Raw genomic sequence first — 19381 nt, 5'->3', positions numbered from 1 at the left:
CCAAAATATAGTAATCTACCACCGAAAGCTTGAAAAAATGCGATTATTTTGTGACCAACTTATCAACTAACTTAAATACTTTTGTCTCATAAAGATGTTTTTGTTGTAATTTTAGGTGACACGCATTTACCAGCAATAAGCTAAATTGATTTAAATTTCCCACGCTTAGTTAACTTTCGATGGCACAATTGTACAACCTAAAACAAAATGTTTCATTAAACCATCAGAATACATATAAATTGCTTTAATGACAAGTTATTAACAGTGCGATGTGCAACTTCTGTTCAAATATCCTCTAGTTGCGTGTTTTGTTACGATGCAGGATATTACTGTATTTGTTTAGTGATAAAAAGGGATGTTGCTGATATATCTTTATGTTATCTGTTACACTGATTAATAAAAAAGAACAAAAGCCACGGCTAAATTAGAATTTATACCTTCACATTTAATCTCAATGAAAATATGACATGAACAAAAACTCGTATATGATAAACATTTGTCACATTTAAGTGTTATACGCTGACTACCACTCTCCGTTTTTAATCAAAAGGCGACAGCATATGACATAAAAAATGAACATGATTATTGTGTATGCAAACTGGAATATATACAAGAAAGATTGCGACGAAATAGAGAACAATATTAGGTGACATATATTAAATATATTTTCGGACCAAGTTCTATTTTTTTACTTTTCGTTTATCCTCATCAGAACAAACTGTTGCGGATACTTTTTTTCACTATTTGACTATAAAGCTTACTAGACAACAGTCACTGATAACACTATCTTAAATCTTAAACAAATGTCAATTTGATTAAAAGCAGTGCCGTTTGACTATGATAAAACGATTGTAGAGTTTCTGACACCTATGTGGGAAATGTCTGCAAAATAAAACCAGAATGTAAATTACGATTTAACATCAAAATTTCTATACAATATCCTTTTAAAGACTTTTGTAGCTAAATATTTCCACCTATTTCATATAACTTAGTCCTACAGGAAACAAAATTATTGAGGGTTTTGTACGTTTTGTTTAGCATTACCGATAGAGCATTTTCTTCCCACAAATCCTTTTAAACATTCGCAAAGAAAGTCACTTTTTGCACCATTTGAACAACTGCCTCCGTTAAGACATGGATTGGATTGGCAAAGGTCGACTGAAACCAAACAGTATAGTTACGGAATAAACAAATTTAGATCAATTTTTGAATGAACAAAACGCAATAAACTATAACAATACACGATAAGAAACTTAACAAGCAGATTTTAAATGTTTTAAACTTATTGCTAAGCAGAAACTCTTTTTTGACACACGAAGTTCCTTCATGTACATCTAGCTGTATAAAATTTAAACGGAACAGAGTAAAAATTTTGCAAACTTTACCTCTTTCGCAGTTGTTTCCTATAAATCCAGGAGGACATGAACACTCAAATCCACTCTTATTGTTGTGGCAAGTTCCACCGTTCTCACAAAAATTGTTGTTGAAGGTATTTGCAACTTTTGTTTACAAAAAAACAATCGTATAAAATAATATATTCGGTATGTTTTTAGTTTTTCGTAGAAAGTGTTCTTTTGGGTTCTTAACAGTGTCAACATTTCATTAAACACTGACTACTCATAGTTGTATTTTCTAACCAATATAAACTCTCAGACAAAAATAACGTTATGTCATTGGGCTGTAAACGATCATTCAAGTACTTATTGTGTCCAAAATGTCTTTTGACATTAACCAATTAAAGCTAAGTATTTCAGGTTACCGTTATGATTTTAGAATTTGTATAAGTTCGCTCTTCAAATAGTGTTCCGAGATAAGCATTTTAAAAAAATTATGCAGGCCGCCCCATTTTTTCAGCTTTAGGGCGGAAATAAGGAGCTGATATTAAGCATATAATAGTCTATTTGCATCAGCATGTAAAAGAGGTATCATGTTAGGTTTGGTTAACTGAGCCAAAACGAGTATACTGCCCAATATCGTTTTTGTTGCTCAGAAAAGTAAATCTTACCAAAAAAAGCCTTCCAATATACGGTGACTGTTGGTTCGGCATTGCCGTAGGTTCTATCAGCCCTTGTTACTTCAGCACCAAATCCATATGGTCGTATGTCTATGTCGGTTACTCCGTAGCGAAAAGGTAGTGTTTGATTCCCCAAAGCGGTGACAGTAATTTTTTTTGGCAGTTCCGTATGACAAGTTTTATAGACTAACTTGGTATACGTTTTTACCTCTAAACCAAAATGTCTGACAAATGTGTAACTTCCATTCAGAATTTCTGTAAAAAACATTGCAAAGGATTTTTTTCAATCAACTTAGAATATACAACTAATATTGCTCACTTGGAAATATTGACGCATTTTAATCAACAATTTTTTTAGCTTTGACATTACACATAAAACGTGAGATACAATTAGAACACATCTTGTTTAATTTTTATTTCAATCTGATACGCGGAAAGTTCAAAATGTTAAGTTGTAATTTTGAGTTAATTTATTGAAAGTGTACTAGTGAATCTAGGCGATTTTCTTTTCTAGGTAGATTTTTAGTACTTGATTACGAAACATGATAACATTCCATTTTTTACCATTATGTTTTGCGATATTATCAGATAGATTGATTGCGGACGTAAAGGACAGTTATCTACTTATAACCATTGCTTTTAAAAAACTAATTTTACGTTTAACGTACTTAAAGAACAGTCTTTGCCCCCGTATTCTTCCGCGCAAAAACACTTGTATCCATTGACTTTATCCACACAGACACCACCGTTTTTGCAGGGCCTAGTAGAACATCTGAGAATCTCTGCAAATTGTCTATTGTTTAAATCAAAGGTTATATAACATACATAAATTTATTTCATTACCTTCTTGGCAATGTTTTCCTTTATACCTAGACGTACAATTACACGTATAATTGTGTTCGTTAGTTATTGAGCATTGACCTCCGTTTTGACATGGGCTGTTTGTATAATTTCTTGAATCTATAAATGAAACATGTATTTTTGCTAAGATGAACATATTCATACTGCGATCAGCCCTGAAGCGTCGATGCAGACCAGCGATCACGGCATACATTTTGATAAATCAAAGTACGCCAGGCCTACTAAAGGCGTTGTACCAACTATGGCTGACATGTGCAGCATACAAGGCAGGCAATGGTGCTTGTGATTCGACTTTCGGCGCTTTCTCCACTGAGCCTGTGTAGCTCAGTTGGTAGAGCGCGAGTCCCGGAAAGACTCCTGTCGTGGGTCCGAATCCCACCGCAGGCTAGATTTTTCTAGTCTGTGCCTTGCCATAGGGAATGCTTGGGAGACCGGTACAACGCCTTTAGTAGATCTGGCGTACATGACATATTTTTACTAAAGTGATTGTTAGAGAATTTGGGATGCCTAACAATTCTACTTCTTTCGTCATCACTTTTAACAGTCAAATGAATAATAAGTAGTTTTTGTGACTTGTGATACGTTTTAAGGGGCGTTTTATCAAGAAAAAAATACAGAAAACAATTTTGCACGGCTATACGACTAACATATCACTGCACAAACTTTGAAAATGCAAAAATTAACACAAAACTCTTGTTTAAAATTTATTTTAATCACTCACCGAAAAAAGCTGTAAATCGAAACTTTAAACGGAGTGAATGTTTTCTGGGTATCCTAGCATTACGATGCACTGAGACTGCAAACCCGTTACTGTACACATGATAGACTCGAGTATAGTAGTAGTCTGGATAATTGCCCAAGTTCAAGAATTCCACTTTAACTTTTCTCGGTTTTTTAATGTAGCATTCATCGAAAAGAATTACAAAATTTTCACCCCCTCTTTTACGTCTTCTCATTCTAATATCACGAACGCCTTGGACGGTACCTTAACACAAAGTAATATGACAATAAAACTGCTGCGTTAATTTACCTGACTTAAAGGAAAGGAAGATCTATACACCAAATCTCACGCCACCTCTGTTGGGCTGCCAAGTAATAATTCAGCTCTTTGCGCTACCTACCGATATTTAGCTAATTGTGGGTCTAGCTTATGGTATAGCGTTAGTAGCTGTAACTAAATAGAAATAGCAACTTCATTTTGATGTTGTTTTTGCCGTTTTTCTGGTGCCACGACGAATACATAAACCTATATGACTTACTTTTTTCGCATCTGCTCCCACCAAATCCCGCTGCACAATAGCATTTGAAATCAAATTCTGTGCCCACGCAGGTGCCTCCATTTTTGCACGGCTGACTATCGCAATACGGCAACGCTACAATTGCAACAAATAATATGCTTTAAAAAATGTATTACTTTGACTGTGGTTTACATTTAAAACAAGAAAACACGAACAAACCGGTTTTGCAAACACTTCCTGTAAACCGCCCGATGCAAGTACAAATATGTTTATCTAGAGTGTTTGTGCATTGACCGCGCCATGTGCATGGATAGTATTCTTGTGGAGTATCTACATAAACATTAAGATGTTTCAACAAATTGCCAGATCTCACAAGGTTCTAAGTTTTGTCGTGTTGGAAGCTTACACCTTGCTTGTTTTGATTACTTCAAAACATTTAGTCTGTAGTTTTAGAGTTTTTCTAAATCTTACTGAAATATGCTTTCCATTCCACAATAATATCAATAAGCTCCCATTGGATTCCTTTGCCACTGTATCTAGTCAGCGACACAATGAAACCACCGGTACGAATTTCTTGTAATTGGACATGGACGAAATTTGCAATTTGACCACGTATTGACAAATCGACGGTTGAAGCATTTGGACTATGGCACCGATTGTACACAACTGTCCATATTGCAGTGTTGGAAGTCCAGTTGTGGTTACTGACAACTTGTTGGCCACTTATGTAACCTAAAATAAGTTTGTCATTTTTTGTGTGTTTATGTAATTGTATATTCATCAGAAAAGAAATCACTGTGTTTAGACGTAGATATATAATAATGTACATATTGTTTTTTTCTTGCCTTTAATTGGTTTAAATAACAGACAAAAATACTCTAACAGCGTGTGTAGTCTACAATAGCAATGTAATCTGAGCACTAAGAGCTTAACACTTGAAGTCTGTTGGCAAATGTTTTTTATCTTTCTGCTTCTCTTTACTTACTAATGTTGCAGTTTCGACCAGTCCAACCTGGACGGCATTTGCATTCGTAGTCGATTGCGTTTTCCACGCAGTCTCCTTGATAACATGGCCAAAGCTGGCAAAAGTTGAGTTCTGCAAATATTGTGAAATATGTCATAAATTACATGCAAACTTTGAAATACGTTGGAAATACAGCGTTTGATCAAACAAGGTGCTTCAAATTACACCACAAACGAAAAAAAGATTTGATCCTATTTAGCGCTTAACATTATAAATCAGCTTGTAAAAACTGGAAACGGTTCATGTTCCTTACTGGTTTCGCAGAGTTCTCCAGTAAACCCCGAGTCGCAGTAACACTTTCTACCACCTGCACCTAAATCCAGGTAGTTTTCGCAGTGCCGACTGTTAACACATGGTGATTTCCGGAAAGCAAATGTCTCTGCAATACAACAGTCATAGGATTATCCACCCTCCATATCTTACTATCACACAAGTGTTTAATTTAAAGATTCTTTTCAAACAAGACAGCAAAGGCATCCACTGTCCTTAAAGAGTGGTAAATATGTTATGCAAACCACCATTTCTCAAAATGTGTTTTACAGCACAGGCCGTCTTTATGTTGGGATTAATTGTCCTTTAAAAGGTTCACTTACCATATATCGCTTCATACCGAAGTTCTACATTAAACAGACTCCATCCAAATTCTCGATCAGTTCGCCATATCTTAACTTCAAATCCCCAAGGGTAAATACCGAGGACAGATGCATTAAATTTTTCTGGCATCCAGTAAGGTCCGTTGACACTTACATCAATCATTTTTGCCATCCCAGAAAAACAGTCATAGTATGTAATGTTTTGCACCAAATCGTATGGTGGCTCTGTCACATAATGTGCTGGAATTCTTGTATCCCCAATGGATCGAGGTTCTGTCAAAATCAAATCTTTTTAAGTACTTTTTTTCTAAAAGCAACAAAGAATTAAAATAAACATTCAAGTTGCCTGTGTTTAGAATTAGATTAGAACATTTGTTATTTATTGCAGTGCTCTTCAACCAGGTATACTGTATACCCAAGTGTATACTGCATCTAAACTAGGGTATACGACTGAAAAAGGGTATACGAAGGGAATACAGCTGCGGTCAGTGTTATTAAAGGTCACAATTTTGTATGAAATGCAGGAAGGCATAGCATCGTCATTCATGACCTGTGAGACTGACCTGCTTGTTGTGAACATTATTGCGTCAGTTTGGGATTGTTGCGCCAACAATGTGAATTATGAAGCAATAAGCACCTACCTGTTACTTTCGGAGATTTTACTTTTAACATTCCTGGAGTAACGGATTGCGAAAACGAAATAGGATTTTTCGAACTTTTTGAGATGAAGTCAAATAAACCAAATTAACTGATTTTTTAAATGGTCGAATGGTAAATCCTTCCTAATAGTGCCTGATATTTAATTTCTAGCTTGTTCCGTAGATTGAGTGGCTTCTGGGCTGATAATACTTTTTCCAGACCCACAAACTAGTTTTACAATCCAAATACGTACCGTGTTTTATTTACATCACGGCCGCCAGTACATGCATTTCAGTTTGCATGTTCACGGCGACAAGTTATCTACCCCTGGTCTAGTATAACAATAATTCACGTGACCAGGCAAGTACCGTAACTATTAGTTGACTGTTTTACTTTATGTGCGCAATTAAAAATTACCATGTGTAGGGTATACAAAGTTGCTTGAAAATTGCGTATACAACGAGAAAAAAGGTTGAAGAGCCCTGATTTATTGTATTTGTTTTGAAATTAGCTTCGAATTTGGATCTAAACCGATTTGGCTCAACTCTACATTAATTCCATTAGTCAGTAATTTTAGGTAATAGGACCCTTTTAAATCACCAGTACCGACCGTAAGTTTCATGTTTCAATACATATCGCTTACTATCTGAAATCAGACATGTTTGCTTACAAATATTCGATCCAATACTGACCGTATTCGCAGTGGGTTCCATAATAACGATCCCCACACTCGCAATGGAAATCTGATTGCATTTCAATACATGTTCCATTGTTCTGACACGGGTTGGATTCACAAGCAGGAATATCTGAAAATTGCTAAATTTAAAAATATCTTCTGTATACAGTAACTTTTTATCCGCTAGGGGTGCAGTCTCTAGTTTAAGAGCATTTAGCGATTAGACTTCAGCTCAGACTATATTCGCAAAAGAATAAAACAACATTTACCTCGGCTCATAAAAGAGAAAGCTTAAGGTACTTACGAACCACGATGACAATAAAGGTAAATGTTAGTGTTTGATTGAAGCGTTGCTGATAACATTTTTTCAGAAAGAAAGACTGATGCAAAAGGCACCCAAAGGACTACAAGGTGTAGTCAGTTTTTTTATCCTACTGAAAACATCCAATACACTGGTTTGCAATACAACAAAATTTCGCAACTTACAAACTTCGCATAGTCTTCCAGTATATCTTTCCGAACAAACGCAAACATGTCCTGCCATTGTGTTCACGCAATCTCCATAGTTCCAACACGGATTCAAATAAGCATGCTTCTTTTCTAAAACGAAAAATCATTAAACAAGCATACATAACATGCATGCTGACTTCAACTTACTAAAGTAAGCTTTCCATCGCACAGTGACATTTTGATTGCTCTTCAATTTGCTTGGCAACGTGAAAACAAAACCCCACTGATGATTTTGAGTAAGCTGAGCATCCTCAAAACCGGAAGTGTTGTTAGATATTGATACTTCAATGTTTAAAGCTTTTGCAGCTGTGCATTGGGCATATACTATCGTCACATTTTCACTTTGGGACGCGAGCTGGTGATCCTTTTCTCCACGATAGAACGCTAAATGTAAATAATGCATTTTATGTATTTGCAAGCATCCAAGACAGTTTATTCTTTTGACAAATTTGTTTATTTGTTTAACAAAATCTGGACATCATTATTGTTTTGTTTTTCTGTTCAATGTTTAGTTAGTGAGAGAAGACGATATATGTACCACTTAAAGACAGTTTTTTTCTTTAGGCGCAATCGTTGAACTTATCGCAACAAACTTTAGCCAAATTTCATTGTTCTTTTTATTATTATTTATATTTGCTATTATATTTGCTTTTTATAGAATGTGTTATTTTTGACCTTGCGTTTGTGTAAAACACAATTTACTTACTTAACAAGCAGTTAGGTCCTGCAAACCAGGGCTGACACACGCATTTGTATCCATTAGGTAACTCAACACACGTTCCATGATGTTTGCAAGGATTTTCACGGCAATGCACAAGACCTGTAAATAATCAAAGTGCAATGTTTGAATTACAAAAATTTCCCTTCTGCGGTGCCAAAACAAGGACTTTGACCGTAATTAAGTCTTTCAGGGGAAAATATTGTTGTTTTTAGTTTTAATTGCTTCCAATTACCTGTTTGTAAGCTATAGTGATGCAGAAAATGTAATTAAGTGTTACAACATGCTTGTACGTGCAAGTTTAGGTACACAGACCGTACAAAGTTTGTTTAAAAATGTCTGAATGTACGAACAAAACTACCTAAACTTATCTTTGTTCTGAAGCTGTCCACAAATTGAGGTGTAATACGAGATAAATTTGCAAACACATAAGGAAGTTTTGCAATAAATTGGATACTTTTCGTTTTAACACAACAATATTGAATTATAAGCTGCAAACAGTGCACCTTGTTTCGACCTATAAGGTCTCATCAGTGCAGCTGGTGACGAGAAATCAGCCGCATTGGCTAGTGTGACCATTCAACGGCACTCCAGTTTGTTGGAGCAACAGGGTAAAAAATGCATTACCTAGTCTGTGCACTGTCTGCAGCTTATCATTTATTGGCTCTATGCTTTTACAATGTTGAATTAAATTTCAACATACTCCCAATATATTAAAGAGAAAAGTTAGTTGTAGTTATTTTTTACCGTCTTTGCAATTCGCTAATTTAGCCAGAGCAAGCAGAACCATCAGTTTCACGACCCTTGACATTTTACAACCTTCTGCTGCGAACCAATTGCAACAAATATGAGCGCCCAATGATTGGGGAACACTTCCCAAACATGCGCGCAAACCTTTTTTGTGGATTTAAGTCTTGCTGAAACGCTTTGGTCATCACGTGAATGGATTTAAAATTTGGGAGAGAATCAACTTGGGAAAGATTTTTTTAAGTTTTGGAGCATCTTGATTGCCGATAGTTAAAAGCATGTTTTTTTGCAAATGCAGGTCCGTTAAGAGAAATGTCAAAGTTAAAAAAAAAAATGCTCGTTATATGCACTTTGACCAAAAGAAAAATGCAACCACAACTTTGCAACAAATTTGCACGCAAGAGACAAACAGATATGTACGAGATAACACTAAACTCAAACTAAACAAAAATGTATTTGTATATGACTATATGTTATCAAATCAATTTGTTGGCAAGTGATTGTATAAGATTTCGTTAGGTAAGTTATTATTTTCCCCCTGTTTGAACCCAATAAATAAAGTAGTTTAGTTAGGTTACGAGTAATATTTCACCTTCATAAAACAAATTGCTTCATAGATGGTGTATATTTAGAATCGATGCTGAATTTCTAGTCGGTCGTACGACAGACTTAGCAAATAAATGACAATTTGCAACCAACTTTACATTTCTAGCCAGAAAGTTGGCAAAGGGAAAGTATTAAAACATAAAAACGATGGCTTTTTCTCGCTACAATCTTGATGTCAATATTGCACACAAAATGAAACAGAAAATATAGTGCTTGATGTTACATACCTTTGAAGGAAAGTCGGGTTTTGGTCATACACAAATTATTTTTTTTCCTACAATAAACTGAATTAACTAAAAAAAAACATTGCGGCTACTTCTATGTTGTCCAAAACAGAATTTCTTTTCGACTGTTTTCATGTATAAAATGATTCTGTCTGGTTTAAAAAAGGTATCGAAACGGTTTTGGTGTTTTTTTGAAAACCATTGAGAAACAATTTTACTTCCAACTAAAACATATCACTTACAGCGATATCACTTACAGCAGGGGTTCCCAACCTGTGGTACGCGTACCACTAGTGGTACGAGAAGGCTTTTCAGGTGGTACGCGAGTAGCTTCCGCTATTTTCACGTAAACCTGAATTTACAACTTTATATTTTGTTTATCTGGTTTTGTTTATAAAAAAATCTCCAAGGTTCTTCTTATTGTTACGTAACTATTCCTGTTGTTTCGTATCATTACGATCTTCAAAATACAGGTTATGTCAATTGTCAACAAGAAGCACAGTTGTTTTGAAACGCCGTATAGAATGTTGTGAGACAGTGGGCATTAATTATATGTCAAATGATTGCCCTTGATAGATATCATCTACTATTTTATAGCTTAAGCTACAAATAGCGAAAGGCAGACACAAAAATGTATCAAACTATTGCAATTACACCATTGTGGAGTTGTCGTTTGTCTGAGAAATCACTGGAAAACAAAAAGCAGAAATCAACTTTTAACGAAATACCATTTGGTTGGTAAAACTTTAACAACAAGACATGGTACGTCAGGGCCATCCGAAGGCGTCATACCAAATTAGACGGTCACCAAGCATTCCTACATGGCAAGGCATGGACTATCAAATTATTTGTTTTAGACTGTTACAGGTTGCAAAATTAATAGTAAGATGCATAACGACTCTTTACCCCTTTTGCACTTGGGCCCAGTATATCCAGGAAGGCAAGAACATTTGAACCCATTCCACCTGTTTCGACAAGTTCCACCGTTGTCACAAAACCTAGTATTTATGGCATCTTCATCTGTTAAAAAAATAAATTCGACCTAGATTTTCCCTCTTGGAAATTTGTGCATAAACTTTGTTTGGTTTCACGTTAACCTATGATATATATACTTATTTACACTTCTTGATATGTTTACTTTTTAAAATTATTTTAAGTTAATACTTTGTGTACCTTGATAAAATGAAACAAACCGTCCTGCCTGTCGCTCTAAGACTAAATTAGTATTTTGTTTTCTAAAATTTTTGTTTGGTTTCAAAAACTTTTTGTAAAATATTTTTCTTTCAATGTCACCATGTAAAAAAGATGCGAATTCTGGCTAAAAAGCATGCCAGTTCAATATGAACCCACACTTATTGTTTTATTTGAGTGAATATCTCACTTATATCTCACCAAAATATGCGTTCCAGTGCACCTCCAATGTTTGGTTACCCAGACCCAAGCGTATGTGTGTTCTTCTTGCAACAACTTTAAATCCGTGTTTTTGTATTCTTATGTAGCTCTGATCGAAACGATGGGGCAGATCTTTATCACCCAACACAACGGCAGAAACACCTGCAGCCAGATCTTGATAGCATCTGTCATAGGGTACTTTTATGAACTTTATGTTTCTTCGACCGTATTGTCGAGGAACAGAGTAAATGCCACTTACAGCTTCTGCAAAGCGGTTTTCAAAAAATTAGTCACTCTCAGCTTCTGCAAAGCGGTTTTCAAAAAATTAGTCTTTTACTTTTGTACAGTATTTGTATCATTTGTAAGCTGATGACAGTGCACACAGTTTCGACCCAAGAGCTCCATGGTTGCTTGTTACCTTATGAATGTTCAACAAACATCTTAAACGCTTACCAATTTCGCAATTTACTCCACTGAATCGTCTGGCGCATATGCAATAAAACCACTCCTGAGTATCGACGCAAGTGCCATTGTTCTTGCACGGGTCTGAGGCACATAAAGGAACATCTGGAACAAAACAAATGAAATAAGAATGCTAAAAATCACCATTCGTTTCCACGAAACCTAAACAAACACGTTAGGTGGCAACAAGAACCATTATTAACAACTTCTTTCAAAATAAATACCTAGTAAACATATAGCCAATTCCGCCTTTGGGCAGTTTACGCCTGTTTTTAACATCATCGTTAAAATATTTCTCTTTTGATTGATTGATTTAAATTTACAAACATCACCTTTACTGTTTTCATATCGTGTTTTCAGATACAAATAAGTGAAGGGGCTCTGTATAAGTTTTTGTTTAAGAGACATGTGCCACAAATTCACTTACAAACGTCACATAACCTCCCGGTATATCTTTCTGTACAAGTGCAAACGAATCCATTAACTGCATTCCTGCACGTTCCGTCGTTCCAACATGGGCTGGTGTCAAAATTTAATAATTCTAAAACACCAATAATGTCGCATTTTCAACAATTTTTTTCATAAATTTAACCCACCAAAGTATGCTTTCCACTGAATTGTCAAAATGGTCTCATTTTGATAGTTGTTCCAATTACTTGGTAGCTTGACAACAAAACCCCACAGGTAAAGCTCAGTTTGTTGAACTTCCTCAAAATTGGAAGTATTGTTACGTATTGAAACTTCCAACTTGATGGCTTTTACAATTTTGCAGCTGTTATATACCACCGTCACATTTTTACTCTCTGGTGTAATCCTGTATTTAAGTTTGGAAAGCATGTATCCTAAACATAAAAAGATTTGTTTACCTGCTTTCTCAAATGAATGTCGATTAAATCAGCCTGTTTCATGTAAAAGTGGACAACAGTATATTCATTTTTCACAGCTTGATTAAAAGCGAGAATATATTACTTTTTCATTTTGGAATATTCGTTGTTTTTTTGTTTCTGTGTCAAAACTTTTGTCGAGACGAGGTTGCTACTGTTGGCATATTTGAACTTTTGTCACAAAAAGTGGGTTTGAGCTATTCTGATTACGTTGTGCACAAAGAAATTTACTTACTACGGGTGCAACTTTTTCCAGTATACGAGGGTGGACACAAGCATTGGTAGTCATTTGCCGATTCAACACACCTTCCATAGTTCTTGCAGGGTTTCGCGAGGCAATGCACAATTTCTATAAAAAAAAACGGAAGACAAATTAAAGAGGAGAGATTTTGCTGAACGAAAGTCATGTTTTCCATTTTACTTGCTTGTAATTATCAAGTAATCTATTATTTGGTTCAACGCGTTAATAAGTTCTTTATAAGGTAAACTGACAATTAAACTAGGGATTTTAACATACATTTTAAACGACTTCGATAAATTTAGAATATTGTTTAGACGCCTTGGTTTTAGTCCGGTCACCAGCACGCAAAATTATATTATATGGAGGGCCCAAGTATCAAAAAAGTGACGTTGTAATACACTCCAAAATCGATGTATTTAGACTATTTTTTATCTAAAAAGCAAAAAAAAAATATTACATTAAACAATGCCCTAGTGTTTGGCATCAAACATAATTTACGTTTCTGCAAGGATTTTAAAATGTAAATCTAAAATTTGGACCGGCTAGGTGTGCAGACAAACTAGATTTTTGTCTCTTATTACAACTCTACATCCAGAATGTAGGATGCAAGTCATGAACTTTGCAGATAAATACCTCACAAGGTTCTAACTGGCTCCTGTTGACGAAGCTAGTGTAGCAAACAAGATAATTTACTTACTTTTGTCACAAAATTTTCCCCAGTAACCTCTCAGGCATACGCAGTCAGGACCGGTATTGCCATTAATGCAGCCTCTAGCATTTACGCAGGGCTCTTGCAACATACTTGCTGAATCTGTAAATGCAAAGCAACTTTAAAAAAATGTCTAAAAGTCTCGCACATCACATGAAAACACAATTGCTAAAAGTGTTGTTTTATAGATGCTGAAGTTTTTATATATTGTCCGTTTGTTTCAGTGATTCTTCTTTTTGTTACGAAATATGAGGTTTGGTATTGTTTCAAGTCACTGCACATAATTTTTAAGCTTTGTTTGCTAATTGACAGCAGTTTGATAAAATGAAATGTTTCTTGATTGATTACCAACCAGTTTCCTACCAAAATATGCAGTGTATTGTAGCCTTGCGTATTTCTGATTCCACCCATGAAATAAATGGTCAGTTCTGATGACGCCAACCCGAAATCCCCATTCAAAAATTCCCAATAGAGCTGTGCGAAAGGTGTCGGGGTATTCCTGTTGTCCTATAACTTCGGTCAAAATTTCCGTCGCTGTCCCGTTTACACATTGCTCGTACGGTACGTCCATGGTTTTAGAATAAGGAGGGACATATTTATGGGATCCGAGATCACGTTGCCCGCTTATCTTAGTTACTATGAGAAAGTAACGGTACAAGTTGAGAGTTTAGTAGTTTGTAATGTCATACTCACACAGAATCAATAAATGCAACTTTTCGTTAGAAATTGACTTACATAACTAGCAAGTCAATCATTTTGAACAATTTTGGTCTTATAGCTACATGTATGTATATATTATTACTTTTAATCACTGAAAAGCAGTATGTAGTGGTAGGGAAAAAATTAGCGCTTCTTTCAACGCTAGAGCGACTTTCATTGTCTTTCAACAAACGGGATGCACACATGTCGGAACATTACATGTTGTCACTTGAGCCGTTTTTTAAAGCGCGAAGTATATATCTGCAACGTTTAACTACCAGGCTTTGTGAATCACTCGATTCGAATCGATTTTTACGTGTTTGAAAAAGCACATCAAAATAAAACAAGCAAAAAATGAAACATACCTAAATCGCAATTTGAACCTCCAGTGCCTTTTAGGCAATTGCAGTTGTATCTGTTGTCAAGGTCTGTGCAAGTTCCAGTATTGCAAGGATTTGGTTGACATTGAGCGTACACTAAAAATACATTAAATTTTTTTACTAGTCTTAAGAAAAACTGTTTTTGTTTTACACATAATTTAATCAGCAGAGCCAAGTAATAACATTTGTGTACATTTAAAGCTAGGAATGCACACACTGGTTACGTAAGGTCGGTGCGTGCAAAAATTGATAAAAAGAGGCTACTCTATGCTCCGGCTATCGCATCAGGCGATAATGGTAAAGGTTTAGATCTTTTTGCATTGTTAAGTGTGGGCGACTGTCTTGCACATCGCTTCACGACCGGAAGTGAAAAACAGAGAAACTTGATTGGAAAACTTTTTTATGAGGGCGAGACTTCGCAACCTGGATATAACCGGCCAACGACAAATTTCGTCGAAAATGCAAATTCTGAGGGCGTCTTGCTTCAGTTTTTTTATAATAACGGAAGTGCCCAGTCAATCGCGGTCTACTGTTAAATCACGTTTAAGTCCCATTTTGGTTGCGAGGAGTGCGGTGAGTATACGTCTTTTTATCTGGTATGATGTTTTACCTTGTTAAATGTCCGTGGCTTAAAAATCTGGTCAAATGTCTGTGACTAAAATTAAAAGGGAGTAACTATCCCAAATTTTAGTCGTCCAATGTAGGCAACGCAACGTACATTGTATACTTACCTCGTGTATTGGTTTTGCGGTGTTAATACCAGACTGGTTGGTAACGGTAGACTGCGGGCTTCATACATAAACTTAGGTCAAAAATAGCTGCTTCCTACTTATAATATTGCATGAGCTTGTTAAAGGCAAGTAAAAAAGGCCGGCGCGTATCTGTTTGCAGAACGTCGATTTTCTGCGAAACGGCACTTGTGCGAAAGAGCGATACGATATGTTGACGTGGTGCTAAAGATGCGACTTGCGCTAAAAAGACGTGACACAGACTTTGTACTCTTGTACAGGCTTTGTACTCTATGGCAAATCACCGTTTTAGTGGTTGTTTAAATTTGTAGACAAAACAGATAATTTTCGTCAAAGGTATTCAGTGGAGTTGGATTAAGTTGATTCTAAAGATTTAAAAAAACATAGAGTCACAATACCAATAAAACAATTGCCAAGGCGGAAATAGCTGCACAACGTTTTAACGTTGGAAAAGTAAAAGGAACGATTGTCAGATAATGGTTGAACGCGCTACATCTACACTGTATTGTAAAGCGTTATTAGAAGGCGTGTTACTCGTAGAAAGGAAACAAGATAAAGCTGTGTGTTTTTAGATGTTGTTCTATCGAGAAAGTAAGTAGGTAGTTGAGAAAGTAGAAGTGTCTTTTCCTTAAAAAACGAAAAGAGTGCATTGTACTATTAATTACGTTTCCATTGAGTGCATTGAAAGGTTAAAGTTTTGTCCAAAAGTAGATCGCATAAATTTAACAATAACTCGACGTAAATTTGTTTTATTTAACAGGTAACTGTCACAAAAGTGTTACATTCATAGATTGACGAACAAATTAGCACAGTTTATAGAACCAATTCTCATAACGTCAAATTTGTGTTAACATCCGAAATCTAGGCCAACATGATCTACTTTTTTTAAACAATCACGTTAAAACATGACACTACATCGATTCATATGTATGAATTATGTCGAAATACACATGATCTGTACTTATGTCAATAAAGACGTAGAGTAAACCTTTCTGTTGACAAACTCTATTTCAGCTCAAACCAGTAAACTTAAAAAAGCCTACAAACTCAGTCTTTACAGTCAATTTTTAAAACTTATGCAGCTTTCAGAAAACTCTGCTATGTAGTACTTACTGGTTAGGCACAATTTTTAACAAAACATATAGCGTGTCATATTACTGACAGGAATTAAGGACTTATTTTAGTTTAGTACCAGATGTCGCTTACCAATTTTGTCTTTGGCGAAATAAATCAGAACTAACGCAGCAACAAAAAATGTAACCTTCAACATAACGCTTTGCAAGAGCTTGAAAAGAAATGCACTTTCAACTGCTGCAAGCACATATCCAGACCCTAAAAACTCGTGGGAAAGCGTTTTCCAAACTGATGCGCGATGCACGTTTTTAATCAGATGTGCCGCAGACTTGTATTGTTTCCTGTGCAACCCAATAAGCTTAATTTGCCCAACGCACATCCATGCTGCCAAGCAATTGTACAGGACTGAACGCCTTTCGACTTTATTTGGTTTTGTAAGCAGAAAACCACAAATCGAAGTTTTATCTATGAACAACATAGTCAAATATAGCAAACAATTTATTTTTGTCTTGGTTTTCCTCTCAAAAATATTTTTTTTTCGAACTGTCGGGTTTACCACGCAGTTGGCAGAGCGCAAGTTTCGAAAAGGCTACTGTCGTGGGTTGGAATCCCATCGAAGGCTAAATTTCTCTGTCGGTTTAATGTCGTCGTTTTTCTCAGGTCCCTTTATGTTATGAATCCTTACATTGTTTTACAAGTGCTAGTTTTTTTTATGGCTGAAACAAAACATTAAAGTTGATCTTTACAACTAAATCATATTCTTAGCAATTCTCTTTCAGCACGAGTTTCTACAATATGGCGATAAAGACTATTGTAAACAAAAAGATTCTTCGACTCCTAGCAATTGGAGTTGGCTGGTTTTTCATTTCAGCATTTTTTCGCGGACACTTTGAAGTCAGCAAGGAACAAACTGATTCTTACAAAGAGAGGTTTAAGCGTCATGATCCAAGAAACCACATTGATACACAACTTGTTAACCAATCATGCAACAATGTATTGCTTCAAATGAACCAGGGTGAATGGATACCTTTGGCTCACCCAACACATAATAGCTCTTACTACGACAAGGTGTACCATGATTACTGGATGGAAAGGGGAATAACTGAGAAAATTTGGAGAAACGATGGAAAGTGTGGAAATTCAAAGCAATCAATTTTATATGTTGCGGTCTCATTTGCTATGTAAGTGGTGAAAATGTGAAAAAGTGCTTTTATAATCTGCAAATAATTTACATTACAATGTTGTTTCAAACAGTGGCTCCGTACAGGTATGGTTTTTTCTTTCTAAACATCACTTTTTGCCACATTTTCTCTGTTTGTTAAAGCAAGTAAAATACTTTCGGTCCAGAGTATACATGTAAAAAAGAAGGATTTAACAATTTACAAGCCTTACATTGGGCCCAATTTGATTCCCCTTTTAACACAATTTCGCATGTACATGTGACTTTTGAGGTGTTCTATAATAACAAGTTGTATGAATTTTCAACAGCAAACTACCAAGGGTATCGGGGTCAAAGTGGCCTGTTTTGGCAAGCTGGTGCGATGCATCAAGTGATACCCCGTGTTGCAATAACACTATAGGAGGCCATTGCGTGGCATCCAGTGCGTCGACATGTGACTGTCCGAGGTAGATCAAAATTAATGAAAGTCGTAAAGTTTTGTTACCGTTTTACAAAGTAATTTTTCGTAATGTAAGTCATACTGTCAGTTTAGAACGTACTTTAATGGCTTAACTCTTTTGGGTTTTGAAATTTAGCTTATTTTTTTATGAAACTTTTTCATTTTCCACATTATAGCTTGTGATTTTTAGTTGGCGACAAACGTCAGAAAGGAAATTGAATAAGAATTGCTGTCCTAACTAAATATCAAAACATGGGTAACAAATAAAGTTTGTAGTAGTAACTGTCGCGTTGGTTGTAAAACTCATGGAAATACACGTTCAACTAGAAATATGTTTTTGCTCTTGTTAAAGATTTTGCACTGGAGTATTGGATCCCAATTGTAGGTTAAAACGCTTTCAGTAGGTCACAGAGCCACATTAACTGTTCACTAGGATCACAGAGCCATAAATTATTAAAACTGATCATAAAAAACGCTTGTGACATTTGTCCAAGTTTTACAGCATGTAATAAACCACAATCCACTTTTGACTTAATATTTGGGACATAAAACAAAAAAACTGTACTGCTGTGGTAAAGGGACACTTTAAAGTTTAAACAACCAATAAATTCAACACTTTTATTTACAGTTGCGTTGACATGAGAAAATATCATCATGCGGAAATGTGCGAATGGAAGACGTACAACCATAACTGCCAGTGGCGTAACTACTCAAGTCCAAAAGAAGCATGTGAAGTGATTGAGAGGTCCCCATTTAACGATTTATACTTTGTTGGTGATTCGCTTCTCCGAAATATGTTTTATGCACTTCTCATGATCCTTACTGGTGATCCGGTACGTGGAGCCTGGAGTAAATCAATGAGCAAGGAGCAAAAACTGTATTGTCAAGCTGAGAGATTTTTCTTGTACCAATGTCGAAAAGCAATTCGTTCTCTTGATGAACTTGATAATCCTGGGTTGTTATGCGGAGGAAAGAAGCCAAATTTTACATTCAATGCTATGATTTCCTGCCGTGATCCTTTGCACAACCGGTTTCAGAAACTTGTATTTAACTCCAGAGGAAAAGAAGGAGCGATTATTTTTCTTCACGTCGGTTACCACATGAATTTTAATTCAAAAGTAGTTATTTGGGAATACTTAAATTCTTAAAACCTGCTTTAGCCATACGGGAGAATTTCTATGTAAATAAAACCAACATAACTATTAAGTGGCCACAAATATACTTTGTTCCCCCTTTATTTCCTGGCCTCATGAAACCTGTAGCACATTTGTATCGTCAAGGTAATAAAGCTTCTGCTGCGTTTTCCAACCAAATGAAAGAGT

At 35.7% G+C, this 19381-nt stretch overlaps 3 protein-coding genes and 1 non-coding gene across 6 annotated transcripts; 2 read left to right on the top strand and 2 right to left on the bottom strand.

Moving 5' to 3' along the window:
- Positions 1–424: 424 nt before the first annotated feature.
- On the bottom strand, positions 425–9486 carry LOC145228511 (uncharacterized). Its single transcript, XM_080093584.1, has 17 exons — positions 8262–9486; positions 7703–7939; positions 7532–7645; positions 7062–7175; positions 5731–6003; positions 5391–5516; positions 5099–5209; positions 4585–4845; positions 4333–4443; positions 4135–4248; positions 3597–3860; positions 2858–2974; positions 2683–2796; positions 2006–2269; positions 1386–1499; positions 1045–1158; positions 425–882 (listed from the first exon to the last, which is right to left on the bottom strand). Exons 3-17 carry the CDS (start codon positions 7587–7589, stop codon positions 836–838), a joined length of 2202 nt encoding a protein of 733 aa, XP_079949710.1. The 5' UTR covers positions 7590–7645; positions 7703–7939; positions 8262–9486; the 3' UTR covers positions 425–835.
- Trnas-gga (transfer RNA serine (anticodon GGA)) lies at positions 3189–3262 on the top strand. The gene has a single exon. It is a non-coding gene; the product is annotated as a tRNA-Ser (tRNA).
- Positions 9478–16893, bottom strand: LOC145228513 (uncharacterized). Of its 2 annotated transcripts, XM_080093585.1 has the most exons (11): positions 16573–16893; positions 14603–14713; positions 13902–14174; positions 13527–13640; positions 12824–12937; positions 12301–12546; positions 12132–12245; positions 11696–11809; positions 11243–11506; positions 10757–10870; positions 9478–10538 (listed from the first exon to the last, which is right to left on the bottom strand). In XM_080093585.1, exons 1-11 carry the CDS (start codon positions 16817–16819, stop codon positions 10501–10503), a joined length of 1749 nt encoding a protein of 582 aa, XP_079949711.1. In that variant the 5' UTR covers positions 16820–16893; the 3' UTR covers positions 9478–10500. The 2 variants fall into 2 exon arrangements, with proteins under 2 accessions (XP_079949711.1, XP_079949712.1); XM_080093586.1 differs by lacking the exon at positions 12132–12245.
- A 16-nt stretch (positions 16894–16909) lies between these two features.
- On the top strand, positions 16910–19377 carry LOC145228515 (uncharacterized). Of its 2 annotated transcripts, XM_080093589.1 has the most exons (3): positions 16910–17621; positions 17929–18066; positions 18688–19377. In XM_080093589.1, exons 1-3 carry the CDS (start codon positions 17236–17238, stop codon positions 19205–19207), a joined length of 1044 nt encoding a protein of 347 aa, XP_079949715.1. In that variant the 5' UTR covers positions 16910–17235; the 3' UTR covers positions 19208–19377. The 2 variants fall into 2 exon arrangements, with proteins under 2 accessions (XP_079949715.1, XP_079949716.1); XM_080093590.1 differs by lacking the exon at positions 17929–18066.
- The last annotated feature ends 4 nt before the right edge of the window (positions 19378–19381 follow it).

Source organism: Phallusia mammillata, chromosome 5 (genome assembly GCF_965637545.1).
Source record: "Phallusia mammillata chromosome 5, kaPhaMamm4.hap1.1, whole genome shotgun sequence".
In the NCBI taxonomy this organism is placed as follows: domain Eukaryota; kingdom Metazoa; phylum Chordata; class Ascidiacea; order Phlebobranchia; family Ascidiidae; genus Phallusia; species Phallusia mammillata.
This window is presented reverse-complemented; position numbering and strand designations above follow the sequence as displayed.

Excerpts from the sequence above, each read along its gene's own strand:
- LOC145228513 (XM_080093585.1), bottom strand. The coding sequence starts at position 16,819 with ATGTGCGTTGGGCAAATTAAGCTTATTGGGTTGCACAGGAAACAATAC. Across the intron at positions 14,714-16,572 it reads TTTCGCCAAAGACAAAATTG|TGTACGCTCAATGTCAACCA; the intron begins GTAAGCGACATC and ends ATGTATTTTTAG. Across the intron at positions 12,547-12,823 it reads TGGAAAAAGTTGCACCCGTA|GATACATGCTTTCCAAACTT; the intron begins GTAAGTAAATTT and ends TTTTATGTTTAG.
- LOC145228511 (XM_080093584.1), bottom strand. The coding sequence starts at position 7,589 with ATGGCAGGACATGTTTGCGTTTGTTCGGAAAGATATACTGGAAGACTA. Across the intron at positions 7,176-7,531 it reads TGGAAGACTATGCGAAGTTT|ATATTCCTGCTTGTGAATCC; the intron begins GTAAGTTGCGAA and ends AGCAATTTTCAG. Across the intron at positions 2,797-2,857 it reads AGGAAAACATTGCCAAGAAG|AGATTCTCAGATGTTCTACT; the intron begins GTAATGAAATAA and ends GACAATTTGCAG.
- LOC145228515 (XM_080093589.1), top strand. The coding sequence starts at position 17,236 with ATGGCGATAAAGACTATTGTAAACAAAAAGATTCTTCGACTCCTAGCA. Across the intron at positions 17,622-17,928 it reads GTTGCGGTCTCATTTGCTAT|CAAACTACCAAGGGTATCGG; the intron begins GTAAGTGGTGAA and ends AATTTTCAACAG. Across the intron at positions 18,067-18,687 it reads TCGACATGTGACTGTCCGAG|TTGCGTTGACATGAGAAAAT; the intron begins GTAGATCAAAAT and ends TTTTATTTACAG.